General features: G+C 49.7%; 1 protein-coding gene across 1 annotated transcript in view; it reads left to right on the plus strand.

Annotated features, from left to right (window-relative positions):
• LOC147678728 (IgGFc-binding protein-like) overlaps positions 1–15,159 on the plus strand; it is a 247,706-nt gene that overhangs the window by 13,425 nt on the left and 219,122 nt on the right. Inside the window, exon 2 of the mRNA XM_086946187.1 lies at positions 10,359–10,405. Coding sequence (XP_086802313.1) covers positions 10,359–10,405 — 47 coding nt within the window. The remainder of the gene's footprint in view (positions 1–10,358; positions 10,406–15,159) is intronic.

Below are 15,159 nucleotides of genomic sequence, written 5' to 3' on the forward strand. Positions count from 1 at the left end.
CTAAGTCCGACCCTATTTAATATTTATGTATCGGACCTGGCGAGAATCATCAAAACCCATGGGATGGGGTTTACCTCGTATGCCGACGACACCCAACTTGTACTTGCTATCCATAACGATGGAGTAGAAGCGGCAGCCAGTTTTCAGGAAGGAATGTGTGACATCAGTCTTTGGGTGTCTCGCAACTGCCTGAAGCTAAACTCCGAAAAAACGGAGGTAATGACCTTCGGCAATTTAATCCCTAGCTGGTCTCCTACATGGTGGCCAACCAAAATGGGACCTCCCCCAATCCCTGTAACAAAGGTTAGGAATCTGGGAGTGATGTTCGATGATAGACTCTCGTTTTTACATCATGCTAATGCTCTGCTGTCTTCATCCTTCTTCACTCTCAAAATGATCAGAAAACTCCTTCCTTTCCTCCCACGGAATGCAGGGAAAACCCTGATGTGCACTTTAATCTTATCTAAGATCAACTATTGTAATGGTCTTTTTTTAAATGCTCACGAAAAAGTACTCAATAAATTGCAGCTAATTCAAAATTCAGCAGCAAGAACTCTATCTGGCACACCGAAGTTTAGATCGATTTCCCCGGTAATACGCCAGCTTCATTGGTTGTCAGTGAGGAATCAAATTAAATTCAAAGCTCTCTGTATAGCATACAGAGCGGTTAATAATTCAGGACCTAAGTTCCTAAGAAGGTCACTAGGGCGTTATACCCCCAGTAGACTACTGCGCTCCTCTGCTGCGTGCCTTTTAACTGTCCCTCACACAAGGAAATCGTCATGGGGAGACAGATGCTTCTCAATCGCCACAGCGAAACTATGGAACACTTTACTCCCTCACATCAGGGCTAGCCCCTCTCTCCTTACCTTTAGGAAGCCAGTAAAAACCTGCTTTTTAACCAGTAACCACTATCTCTGTCTGCTCTGTACTACCGTTTTTCAGCGCCGAGACACCTCCGGGTATTTTTGCGCTATACAAATTGCATAAATAAATAAATAAATAAATAAATAATATCATTCAGTTCTGTTTCATCTTGACAAACTGAACTACTTCTTGGTACCTAAATTATACATATTTGTCCAAGACAAAGCAATAGTAGAATGCTTTTTTAAATTGAGGCATAACATATTTTGCTCAGAGAAGTGGATTGTTCTTGCCACCTCTATTGCCTTCCCTCTCCCCTTCACAAAACTGAAAAAGAGATGAAGCCACTGTAAGGGCAATCTTTTCTACAATTTTTAATTATGGAATACCGACTCGTGGGATTGCAGAAAAGTTTCCCACTTGTTTACATCTACGCTGTTTTTGTTCTAGAAGCAGGACTTCTAGACTTCAGAGCACCCCAGAAGACCGTACTTTCTCCGCCTGCACCTCTATTTGCAGTTCCTCTTTTTTGTCAGAGGTAGTTGTCTTGGTGGTGGTTTACTATGTAATTGAACATTCCAAGCTTTCTAGCTGTTTCACTATAATAAGGAAACTTTGATTGTTTTACAGCTCTCATGACCCTGGGAAACTACATCCTCTGTTAATTATCAGAAAAAAGGGCTTGTAAAGATAGGAGGGGCCGCAGCAGCACGTCAGAGGAGACTCTGCCCCAGCAGGACGCGTAATGAGTTACAAGGGTTCGATACAGTGACCTCTGCCACCTCCCACGCCTTCCATCGTTCCTCATTTGTCCCTCTTGGTACAGAGATAGACCTGTCACTGCTGCACTGCCGAGCTTTACAACGAGGGACAATAAACTACCCTGATATGGCATAGGGTGCTGCAGAGCAGGACTGAGATACATTTGTAGAGCAGTGTTTGGAACATTATCCTGGTTGAGCAGGGAGTTGAGCAGGCCAAGATTGCCGGTACTGAGGTGCACCGGCAGAGCTGTGTGTGGATCCTAGTACCGGGGTAACATACAGCCCTGGCATCGGTACTGAGGTGCACAAGCAGAGCTGTGTGTGGATCCTAATACTGGGGTCCAGAGAGCGTTGGCATCGGTACTGAAGTGCACTAGAAGAGCTGTGTGTGGATCCCGGTACTGGGGTAACAGAGAGAGCTGGCATTGGTACTGAGGTAACCCAGCGGAGCTGTGTGTGGATCCCAGTACCACGGCAGCAGAGAGCGTTGGCATCGGCACTGAGGTGCACCGGCAGAGCTGTGTGTGGATCCCAGTACTGGGGTCCAGAGAGTGTTGGCATCAGTACTGAAGTGCACAGGCAGAGCTGTGTGTGGATCCCAGTACTGGAGTAGCAGAGAACGCTGGCATCGGTACTGAGGTGCGCCGGCAGATCTGGGTGTGGATCCCAGTACAGGGGTAGCAGAGAGCGCTGGCATCGGTACTGAGGTGCACCGGCAGAGCTGTGTGTGGATCCTAGTGCCGGGGTAGCAGAGAGCGCTGGCTTCGGTACTGAGGTGCACCGGCAGAGCTGTGTGTGGATCCTAGTACCGGGGTAGCAGAGAGCGCTGGCTTCGGTACTGAGGTGCACCTGCAGAGCTGTGTGTGGATCCCAGTACTGGGGTCCAGAGAGTGCTGGCATCAGTACTGAAGTGCACAGGCAGAGCTGTGTGTGGATCCCAGTACTGGAGTAGCAGAGAACGCTGGCATCGGTACTGAGGTGCACCGGCAGATCTGTGTGTGGATCCCAGTACAGGGGTTGCAGAGAGCGCTGGCATCGGTACTGAGGCGCACCGGCAGAGCTGTGTGTGGATCCCAGTACTGGGGTAACAGAGAGCGCTGGCATTGGTACTGAGGTGCACCGGCAGAGCTGTGTGTGGATCCCAGTACCGGGGTAGCAGAGAGCGCTGGCATCAGTACTGAGGTGCACCGGCAGAATTGTGTTTGGATCCCAGTACTGGGGTAGCAGAGAGCGCTGGCATCGGTACTGAGGTGCAGCGGCAGAGCTGTGTGTGGATCCCAGTACTGGGGTAACAGAGAGTGCTGGCATCGGCACTGAGGTGCACCGGCAGAGCTGTGTGTGGATCACAGTACTGGAGTAGCAGAGAACGCTGGCATCGGTACTGAGGTGCACCGGCAGAGCTGTGTGTGGATCCCAGTACTGGGGTAACAGAGAGCGCTGGCATTGGTACTGAGGTGCACTGGCAGAGCTGTGTGTGGATCCCAGTACTGGGGTAGCAGAGAGCGCTGGCATCGGTACTGAGGTGCACCGGCAGAGCTGTGTGTGAATCCCAGTACTGGGGTAACAGAGAGTGCTGGCATTGGTACTGAGGTGCACCGCCAGAGCCGCGTATGGATCCTAGTGCCGGGGTAGCAGAGAGTGCTGGCATCGGTACTGAGGTGCACTGGCAGAGCTGTGTGTGGATCCTAGTACTGGGGTAGCAGAGAGCGCTGGCATCAGTACTGAGGTGCAGCGGCAGAGCTGTGTGTGGATCCTAGTACTGGGGTAGCAGAGAACGCTGGCATCGGCACTGAGGTGCACCGGAAGAGCTGTGTATGGATCCCAGTACCGGGGTAGCAGAGAGCGCTGGCATTGGTACTGAGGTGCACCGGCAGAGCTCTGTGGGGATCACAGTACTGGAGTAGCAGAGAACGCTGGCATCGGTACTGAGGTGCACCGGCAGAGCTGTGTGTGGATCCCAGTACTGGGGTAACAGAGAGCGCTGGCATTGGTACAGGGTTCGACCCCACTCTCAGGGTCTGTTTTCATAGATTCACTCCTGTGAACTCTTAGGGTTAGACCCCACTCTCAGGGTCTGTTTTCATAGATTCACTCCTGTGAACTCTTAGGGTTAGACCCCACTCTCAGGGTCTGTTTTCATGGATTCATTCATGTGAACTCTCAGGGTTCGACCCCACTCTCAGGGTCTGTTTTCATAGATTCACTCCTGTGAACTCTTAGGGTTCGACCCCACTCTCAGGGTCTGTTTTCATAGATTCACTCCTGTGAACTCTCAGGGTTTGGACCCCACTCTCAGGGTCTGTTTTCATAGATCCATACCTGTGAACTTTCTAGGGTTCGACCCCACTCTCAGGGTCTGTTTTCATAGATTCATACCTGTGAACTCTTAGGGTTCGACCCCACTCTCAGGGTCTGTTTTCATAGATTCATACCTGTGAACTCTTAGGGTTCGACCCCACTCTCAGGGTCTGTTTTCATAGATTCACTCCTGTGCACTCTTAGGGTTCGACCCCACTCTCAGGGTCTGTTTTCATAGATTCATACCTGTGAACTCTTAGGGTTCGACCCCACTCTCAGGGTCTGTTTTCATAGATTCAGTCCTGTGAACTCTTAGGGTTTGACCCCACTCTCAGGGTCTGTTTTCATGGATTCACTCCTGTGATCTCTCAGGGTTTGACCCCACTCTCAGGGTCTGTTTTCATAGATTCACTCCTGTGAACTCTCAGGGTTTGGACCCACTCTCAGGGTCTGTTTTCATAGATTCACTCCTGTGAACTTTTGAGGTTTGACCCCACTCTCAGGGTCTGTTTTCATAGATTCACTCTTGTGAACTCTCAGGGTTTGGACCCACTCTCAGGGTCTGTTTTCATAGATTCACTCCTGTGAACTTTTGAGGTTTGACCCCACTCTCAGGGTCTGTTCTCATAGATTCATACCTGTGAACTCTTAGGGTTCGACCCCACTCTCAGGGTCTGTTTTCATAGATTCACTCCTGTGCACTCTTAGGGTTCGACCCCACTCTCAGGGTCTGATTTCATAGATTCATACCTGTGAACTCTTAGGGTTTGACCCCACTCTCAGGGTCTGTTTTCATAGATTCACTCCTGTGAACTCTTAGGGTTTGACCCCACTCTCAGGGTCTGTTTTCATGGATTCACTCCTGTGATCTCTCAGGGTTTGACCCCACTCTCAGGGTCTGTTTTCATAGATTCACTCCTGTGAACTCTCAGGGTTCGACCCCACTCTCAGGGTCTGTTTTCATGGATTCATTCCTGTGAACTCTTAGGGTTTGACCCCACTCTCAGGGTCTGTTTTCATAGATTCACTCCTGTGAACTCTCAGGGTTTGGACCCACTCTCAGGGTCTGTTTTCATAGATTCACTCCTGTGAACTTTTGAGGTTTGACCCCACTCTCAGGGTCTGTTTTCATAGATTCACTCCTGTGAACTCTCAGGGTTTGGACCCACTCTCAGGGTCTGTTTTCATAGATTCACTCCTGTGAACTTTTGAGGTTTGACCCCACTCTCAGGGTCTGTTTTCATAGATTCACTCCTGTGAACTTTCAGGGTTTGGACCCCACTCTCAGGGTCTGTTTTCATAGATTCACTCCTGTGAACTCTCAGGGTTTGGACCCACTCTCAGGGTCTGTTTTCATAGATTCACTCCTGTGAACTCTCAGGGTTCGACCCTACTCTCAGGGTCTGTTTTCATAGATTCACTCCTGTGAACTCTCAGGGTTTGAACCCCACTCTCAGGGTCTGTTTTCATAGATTCACTCCTGTGAACTCCTAGGGTTCGACCCCACTCTCAGGTTCTGTTTTCATAGATTCACTCCTGTGAACTCTCAGGGTTTGGACCCCACTCTCAGGGTCTGTTTTCATAGATTCACTCCTGTGAACTCTTAGGGTTCGACCCCACAATCAGGGTCTGTTTTCATAGATTCACTTCTTTGAACTATTAGGGTTCGACCCCACTCTCAGGGTCTGTTTTCATAGATTCATACCTGTGAACTCTCAGGGTTTGGACCCACTCTCAGGGTCTGTTTTCATAGATTCACTCCTGTGAACTCTCAGGGTTTGGACCCCACTCTCAGGGTCTGTTTTCATAGATTCACTCCTGTGAACTCTTAGGGTTTGATCCCACTCTCAGGGTCTGCTTTCATAGATTCACTCCTGTGAACTCTCAGGGTTTGGACCCACTCTCAGGGTCTGTTTTCATAGATTCACTCCTGTGAACTCTTAGGGTTTGACCCACTCTCAGGGTCTGTTTTCATAGATTCATGCCTGTGATCTCTTAGGGTTCGACCCCACTCTCAGGGTCTGTTTTCTAAGATCCACTCCTGTGAACTTTCAGGGTTTGGACCCACTCTCAGGGTCTGTTTTCATAGATTCACTCATGTGAACTCTCAGGGTTCGACCCCAATCTCAGGGTCTGTTTTCATAGATTCATACCTGTGAACTTTTGAGGTTCAACCCCACTCTCAGGGTCTGTTTTCATAGATTCATACCCGTGAACTCTCAGGGTTTGGACCCACTCTCAGGGTCTGTTTTCATAGATTCACTCCTGTGAACTCTCAGGGTTTGGACCCCACTCTCAGGGTCTGTTTTCATAGATTCACTCCTGTGAACTCTTAGGGTTTGAGCCCACTCTCAGGGTCAGTTTTCATCGATTCATACCTGTGAACTCTCAGGGTTTGACCCCACTCTCAGGGTTTTTTGTCATAGGTTCATTCCTGTGAACTCTCAGGGTTTGGTCCCACTCTCAGGCAATCATAGAATCCAAGCGCCACAAGTACCTAGGAGTTCTTTTCGACAACAATGGTAGATACAAAACCCACGTAGAAGAGCAAAAAAGGAAGGGCGTGGCACTATCGTTCGCACTCAGTTCTATTCATAAGAAGCTATTTGGCCCAACATTCACCCCAACATTGCAGGCAGCACAGACAAAAGTCATTCCTACACTAACAAACGGAAGCGAGGTGCTAAAAGGGCTTGACAGTGGCCAATTAGACAAAATCATTGCCAAAATCTCCAGAACAGTTTTCCAGTTACCAACACACACGTCACCTGCCCAATTCAGGCTGGAACTGGGCATTTGTAACCAATCACTGGCCAGATTGATGAGCTTCTCAATGTGCTGCCACAAACTAAGGTTGTCAAAAGAAGGCAGCCTAGCGCAACACCTATGGTCAAACCTGCATTCGAAACGACGGCGGGCACGGTACAATTATTGGGCAAGAGGACTTAAAACTTTAAGCCTGGAGGAAGTTTGGGATTTACAAGTCAGCCAAAACGAATTTAAAAGGCTACGAAAAAATAAGCGCAAAAAAACGTTCTTCACTAAATGATAAGGCATGTCTCGCAAGAAGAAGTCGCGGCTGGATGACTTTTAGATCGTTCGACCAACGGACGCCTCAGGGGTATCTAATTTTGCGGTTCACCGCACGCACTAAACTTTGCTTCTTAACTCCTTGGAAGCTCATGACGAGCTGAGCTCATCATGAGCCACGGCGCTCCGGTGCTCATGACAAGCTCAGCTCGTCATGGCCCATGGAACGCTCAGGTGCGGGGAGAATTCCCCCGCTGTGCTGAGCGTTCCACGGGAGGCAATACACCTGTGACGAGCTGAGCTTGTCATGAGCACAGGAGCGCCGTAGCTCATGACGAGCTCAGCTCGTCATGAGCATGGGGGCGCTGTGCGTGCCCCCCTCCCCCCCAGCACAGCGGGGGATTAACCCCCGCAGCGAAGGGATTAAAACTCAGAATGGAAGTGATCAACTTGTCCTGCCAACTTCCATAATGGAAAAGGGAACAGGCCCAGCAACACTGTCGGCTTTGTGGAATCCATAGGGAAGACATAACACACATCCTTTGCCTGTGTCCAAGTTTGTTGAAGGAAAGAAGGTCCCTTTCACAGAGAGGCTGGCTCATCCACGCGGTCAGATCGTGCAGAGCCGCAGTACGTGCCTGCTTTGGTCCATGGGACACCAACCTAAACCGTGCTCTAGCAAGGTTTATGGATCGTGCTGCAAAAAAAACTTGGGGAGGGGATTCACTAACAGCAACCTCCACCAGAAAAACAACCGGCAGATCCTCTGGCAGGAACTCTGGCAAAGGAAACAAGCATTGTCAGAGGCACCAAACTAACTGACAAGAGGGGCTCAGTGCATAGGTTGGCACACTCCGGGACTCGACTTCCAAATCTTGGGCACTACCACCAATGCCCCAAAGGGTTAATATTAACCTGTCGGCGAAAGGGCATTATGATCGTGTATCCTGAAAAACAGGGGGCCGTGGGGCCTTATACCAAGAACTGGGGTTATATCTTCTTTTAATGCGTAACACTTTTATCTTTTGTAACTTGCAAAGGTTTTTTTAAATCAGGCAATAAAGTTTTTTTTCACTTCTTTCTCTCGCCCACTCTCAGGGTCTGTTTTCATAGATTCATCCCTGTGAACTCTTAGGGTTAGACCCCACTCTCAGGGTCTGTTTTCATAGATTCACACCTGTGAACTCTTAGGGTCCGACCCCACTCTCAGGGTCTGTTTTCATAGATTCACACCTGTGAACTCTTAGGGTCCGACCCCACTCTCAGGGTCTGTTTTCATAGATTCACACCTGTGAACTCTTAGGGTCCGACCCCACTCTCAGGGTCTGTTTTCATAGATTCACACCTGTGAACTCTTAGGGTCCGACCCCACTCTCAGGGTCTGTTTTCATAGATTCTCACCTGTGAACTCTCAGGGTTCGACCCCACTCTCAGGGTCTGTTTTCATAGATTCATCCCTGTGAACTCTTAGAGTCCGACCCCACTCTCAGGGTCTGTTTTCATAGATTCACACCTGTGAACTCTCAGGGTTCGACCCCACTCTCAGGGTCTGTTTTCATAGATTCATCCCTGTGAACTCTTAGAGTCCGACCCCACTCTCAGGGTCTGTTTTCATAGATTCATCCCTGTGAACTCTTAGGGGTTGACCCCACTCTCAGGGTTTGTTGTCATAGGTTCATTCCTGTGAACTCTTAGGGTTCGACCCCACTCTCAGGGTCTGTTTTGATAGATTCATGCCTGTGAACTCTTAGGGGATGACCCCACTCTCAGGGTTTGTTGTCATAGGTTAATTCCTGTGAACTCTTAGGGTCCAACCCCACTCTCAGGGTCTGTTTTCATAGATTCACACCTGTGAACTCTTAAGGTTGACCCCACTCTCAGGGTCTGTTTTCATAGATTCACACCTGTGAACTCTTAGGGTCCGACCCCACTCTCAGGGTCTGTTTTCATAGATTAACACCAGTGAACTCTCAGGGTTTGGACCCACTCTCAGGGTCTGTTTTCATAGATTCACACCAGTGAACTCTTAGGGGTTGACCCCACTCTCAGGGTCTGTTTTCATAGATTCACACCTGTGAACTTTTAGGGTTTGACCCCACTCTCAGGGTCTGTTTTCATAGATTCACACCTGTGAACTCTTAGGGTCCGACCCCACTCTCAGGGTCTGTTTTCATAGATTCACACCTGTGAACTTTTAGGGTTTGACCCCACTCTCAGGGTCTGTTTTCATAGATTCACACCTGTGAACTTTTAGGGTTTGACCCCACTCTCAGGGTCTGTTTTCATAGATTCATGCCTGTGAACTCTTAGGGTCCGACCCCACTCTCAGGGTCTGTTTTCATAGATTCACACCTGTGAACTTTTAGGGTTTGACCCCACTCTCAGGGTCTGTTTTCATAGATTCATGCCTGTGACTTCTCAGAGTTTAACCCCGGTCTGGGTTTTTTTTGCTCCCGCTGTTGGTGATTTTCAGGGTTGGTCTGTGGTTCTGATGCCACCAGGGGTGTGGGGGGAGTTACTAAAATGGAGTAGGCCCGTCTAGGTTTTATGCATTGCATTTTGGGGCTGGTAATCTTGATTTTATATTTGGATAATTAGTACCGCAGGTCCCAGAATGCAAAGCAGAAACCAACCTTGATGCGTCACCAGTCTACGCATGGACCGGGGAAGCTTCAGATCCCCGCAGCCACCTCACCCCTGCACATCCTGACCCATCCCTTGGGGGCCCCTGCGCATCCTGACCCACCCCTCGGGGGGGGGGGGCCTGCGCATCCTGACCCACTCCTCTGGGGCCCCTGCGCATCCTGACCCATCCCTGGGGCCCCTGCGCATCCTGACCCATCCCTCGGGGCCCCCTGCGCATCTGACCCAACCCTCGTGGGGGGGGCCTGTACACCCTGACCCACTCCTCCGGGGCCCATGCGCATCCTGACCCACCCTACACACCCTCCCAGGCAGGGCATCCATCGGGGGTCCCTGCGCATCCTGACCCACCCCTAGGGGCCCCTGTGGATCCTGTCCCACCCCTCGGGGGGCCCTCCGCCTCCTGGCTCACCCCTCGTGGGGCCCTGACCCACTCCTAGGGGCCCCTGCGCATCCTGACCCACCCTACACACCCTCCCAGGCAGGGCCCAGAGGCGCCGGCCCTCGGGGGCCCCTGCGCATCCCAACCCACCCCTAGGAGCCCCTGTGGATCTTGGCCCACCCCCTCGGGGGCACCTGTGCATCCTGACCCACCCCTCGGGGGCCCCTGCGCATCCTGACCCACCCCTGCATATTCTGCCCCATCCCCACGCAAGGGACACAACCGTCACGTCACAAGGGCCACGCAGTGGAGAGACTCAGACGGGGGCGCGGTGCGAGGCCAGAATTTTACACCTCTTCTTTTCTCTCCCACAGGGAAGGAGGCGCCCCCGGAGCAGCGGAGAGCGCAGCCTCTCAAAAGGGTAAGTCAGAGTGAGGGTGGGTGGGGGGGGGGGGGGGGGGGGGTTGTATGTGGGTGAATACCCCACAGGAAGAATAAAAGTTGTTTTAAAAAATTGGCTCTAGAGGAGCTAATTCCGGGGAGCCGAGTGGAACAGGTGATGGATGGGGGACAACTTAAATATTTCTCATTTACTCCTTTAGCAAGATTGATTTAATGTGTCAATGCATGCCAGCAGCAGTAGGGTGAATGTAGAGTAGTATAGTTAGCAAATTATTTGTCATCCAGTTCAGTGCAAGCACTCGAGTGAACATGAACAAATCTACCCAAAAAGCCAATGGACAAACACTCCACTGGGCAGAGCCAAGACACAACATGACACCTTTGTGCAATGCCTCAAGGGCACTAAAGATCCAAAAATAGCATTATGTTAATAATGATGAAATGTTATGTTGTAAGAAAAAGATCACACTCCATAATTTGGACACAGGTCACTAGTCATCTAAAACAGTCAGATGTGGTACAGTCCTTGGCGGTCTGTGTGAAGTGCACAAAAGCAAAAGTGGCAAAACTTGGCACTCTAAGAAGAGAGGGTAAGAGACTGAGCAAAAGAGCATTTGCCTCTCAAAAATCTATTTACTTTACGGGATGTTTAATTCCATTGGCTCCGAACAAAGCAATTTTTAAAAGCTACAAAAACCACAGCAACGTTCACATAGTGCCAAGAAGTAACTCAGTTCTGTGAGACTGCTGTACAGACTGCTCACTCAGAGTTCCTAGCATCCACCTCAAGAGCTGTAGCTTTAGGCTCGCTGGCCCGAAGCTGTTAAATTTCACACTGAAATTCGTTTTGGCCTTCTGACCAGTCCACTACACAGCTCCAGACCCTGCTGTTCGTATACAATCCTTGGGACAATTAGGAGCTTAGCAGGGAAGTGTCTGTTCTTTTGTGCAGTTTATCATACCCAAATCCCCCTCAACATGCACAGCTACCAAATTAAACATTGATACCATCTCTAGTGGTACGTGCATAACACCCCAAATTAGTGATACATGCTGAGACGTTTGCTGGAATCTCCCATCCACCCCACCCCACCCCCACCCCAGCCCTCCAAACCCCCCCTTGGCCCACGAGGCCTGCATGCAACATTTAGTAGCCCGATTGGCTCCTGTAAGACACAGCCCTCTACTGACTTCAGACAGAAACACTTTTACTCAGCCATCAACAAAAATCAGGAATTTGAGTGCAGCTGGAGTTAAAATGACTAACAAACAGCATCAGTAATCTATGCGTGTGAGTGATGCAACCTACTTTCTATTGGTGTCTATTCAAGGCAATTGGTTTCATATTGCGTGGTAAAAAAACATAACATATTTTGCAGTGAAATACTCCTTCTGCCTCAGAGTTCAAACAGCCTTTCACACTGATGCATTCGTTGGCATCTCAGCACGCCCGGGCTGAAGAGAACTGAAATTTTAGCTAAAAGTTTTCTCGAGACTTTGACTTAGAGGAGGTACATAATTAATAATTATAGCATCTGTTCGCGGCGCCCCTGTTTATTTTTAAAGGCACACCAGAGTGCGGCGGCAAGGCCCGGACTGGCCGTTACGGGCACCGGGCAATCCCCCGGTCGGCCGCATGGGTGGGGGCCGGTTTTGGGCCCCAGGGGGCCGTTTTTGTTACAGGGCCGTTTTTTGCAGCATAGCTGCAAAAACGGCCCTGTAACAAAAACGGCAGAAAACCGGCATGGCAATGAGTGCGGTCGCACCCCCAACCCCCCCCCCCTCCCTCCCCACGGGGGCGGGGGGGGGGCGGGGATGTAGGGGGGCCGGCCGAGCACTTTGCCAGGGCCGGTTTCGGTTCCCAGTCCGGCCCTGGTTAGGGTGGGGTAGATTGGAAAGGAGTATATTGGAGTGGAGTACATTCGGGTAAATTGGAGTGGTGTAGATTGAAGTGGGTGGAATTAGATGCAGTAGACTGGAGTACATTTTTTTTAAAGCATGTTTTTATTGCAATTTGTACGAAATCAAGGCATAATAAGGCAATACAGATAACGCAAGGTATCCATAACCATTGCCATATCCAGATCCACCTGCCCAATAAGGAGATGGCGGCAGTTTTTGTCAATTATATGTTATCATTGTAAACTCCTCTCAATATAGATTGGAGTAGGTTAGTTTGAGGTGGAGAGGGTTAGGGTAGATTGGAGTGGGATGGCCAGGGCTTGACTAGTTGTATATTGCGCGTTGCCTGGGCCTTGCCGGCCCTGACTCCCGGAGCCGAGACAGTGACACACACTGACGAGCACAGAATGATTAAGCCACTCCGAGAGTCCACCTATGCTAGTCCTAACCCCGCTTCATGTCATAAACACAAAAGGCAGGGTTAGGGCAGTCACTTACCCCACAGCGGTTAGCACAGCGCCCCTTCTTGCCTGGCTGTCGCCTTGATGTGGCTGGGATCAAGATCTGTTCTAACTTCAAAGACACATCATGTGTATTAAAGTAAATTGCCGCATCCTCAATGAGTCACCTGTCTCTAAGCCGAAGTGTCACCTCCCCCTAGGTTGTGAATAAAAGATTGGTCTAACCTTTGCGCCTGTCTATAATCTGAGATTATGTCAGTATTCCTCAGTATCTGTCTTGTAGATTTGTCTTTTCGTCGTTCCTCTATGTCATTCTGCCTTCTTTGTCTGTTATCTGTGTCTCTGTCTGTGTTACCCTTTACCTGTCCTCACTCTATCTTCCTGTGTTTTTTATTTGTCCTTTGTGTGGCTTCTTGTGTGATTACAGGTCAAGCAGGCCTTCAGGAAGACCTACCTATTTGTGTGTTTTCCTGTGTATTGGTTATTCTTTCGTTCCGGTCATAGATGCATCTGTCTTCTTTCCTATGTGGTAACAGGACACCTCCTGCCAGTCTCAGGTTTGTTCAAAACACACAAACATTGTCATACTGGAAAACAGCAGGATCAGAAGAAACTGTGCCTTTCATCACTGTGCACTGTCCCAGCTGCTGTGATACCTTGGTTCACCCCAACTGGCCCCTCAGAGGTCACACCACACACATTCATTGGCAAGACAATGCCACTTTCAAGACAGCTGCCCCGAACCACCCCTGAGAAAGAGCTGTGTTGCCAACAGAGACATCTAAAGATTTTAGGACTGCACAGGAAAGAGGTGGGCAGACAGGTCACATGGACCAAGCAAGAGACAGTCAGATGTGCAGATGGCACAGTTGGTATCCCTGGTTTCTTCAAAGCATTTCTATTTTACTCCCACCTCCAACCACATATCTTGTGGGAGCTGCACTGCCTATGTCTATCCTTGTTTCAGCACCATCTTTATGTACGTTTCTTTAGAAATCATTTGTCTCTCTTTAAAGAGCTTGGAAAAGGAGAACACTTTCACATTGGGTTGTCTGTCAGCTAGCTTGTGGAATCAAACTTATTTCTGGTGGTATTCTGGTTCTGGCAGCAAGGTATGAAAATATACAGTTAAGTTGAGTTTTCTCAATTCCTTTACGACACATTTTTGACAACAAGCATTGATAAAGTCAGCAGGCCTAGCTTTAATGTGAAAACTCATGGAAACAGCATGTGTGCTTCAGGTGCATAATGTGACTGGGTGGATAACCTGGTGCTCTTTAAGGTCATCCTCTACTATTTACTGTGCTTTGAAAGTTGATACAATTGAATATGCAATGGAAAATGTGCTGTAAAATTCACCATTTTGGTCTGTCTTTTTCCAAAATTTTCTTGGTGGGAGAACCCCCCAAACTCCCCTAGTAGTCGTCGGGCTTGCTCGCTGTGCTTGCTCGCTACACACCATGTGGGGGCTGGTCTCACTTTTACTTTGTTCTCTGTGATTCACTACTCGTGTCTATTTTTGGTGCTTTCTGAAAGAATGTCTATGGGTACATGATCTGACTGGGTGGGTGTAACCGGGTGCTCTTTAAGGTCATCATCTACTATTTACTGTGCTTTGAAAGTTCATACAATTGAATATGTAATGGAAAATGTGCTGTAAAATTGGCCATTTTGATCTGTCTTTTTCCAAAATTTTCTTGGGAGGAGAAAACCCTCAAACCCCCTTGTAGTCCTCAGGTTGGCACGTTGCTTTCGCTCGCTACGCGCCGGATGGGGGCTGGTCTGGGAAAGTTTGCCAGGGCTGCTTTCAGTTCCCAGTCCGGCCCTGCTCTTGCCGTAAAACGTTTCTGGGCATGGGTGCGGATCAGGGCCTGTGATACATAAAGTGCCCCGGGGGCGCAACAGGCGTTTGCGCCTGCTTTGTGCGCCCCCCGGGGCACTTTGGTATTACAGAAGGGGCCGCATTTGCTTGTGCGACTCCTTTGGTGATACCGATAGCTCTGGCACACATAAAGCTCCATCGCTATCTGCAGGGGGCGTGCCCCATGCAAATGAGGGAATGCCTTTGCCTCTGTGCCCGCGCCGGATTACAGACGCAGGTGCAGAGGCAAAGAATCAATCAGGAGGGGTCCACTGACAGTGCTATCTAAAAGGTGGCAGTCCTCTGGAGGGAGTAAAAGGGGGTCCCACGAACCCCCCAGACATCCCATTGCAGGCGGGTGCAGTCACTGACTGCACCCGCCTGCAAAGGGGTCTCTAATCCCCTTCAAAAGTGCAGGCGGGTTGGCGCCTGTACTGTGAAAATACGGAGCGTCTTTAAAGCGGCTGCCCCATTTTTCACAGGAATGCAATGCAGGCGCAGCTTGCGGCTGCCCTGGGGGCCGCGCATTCATGGTAATAGAGCGCAGTT

The sequence above is a fragment of the Lissotriton vulgaris genome, chromosome 12 (genome assembly GCF_964263255.1).
Source record: "Lissotriton vulgaris chromosome 12, aLisVul1.2, whole genome shotgun sequence".
Classification (NCBI taxonomy): Eukaryota; Metazoa; Chordata; class Amphibia; order Caudata; family Salamandridae; genus Lissotriton; species Lissotriton vulgaris.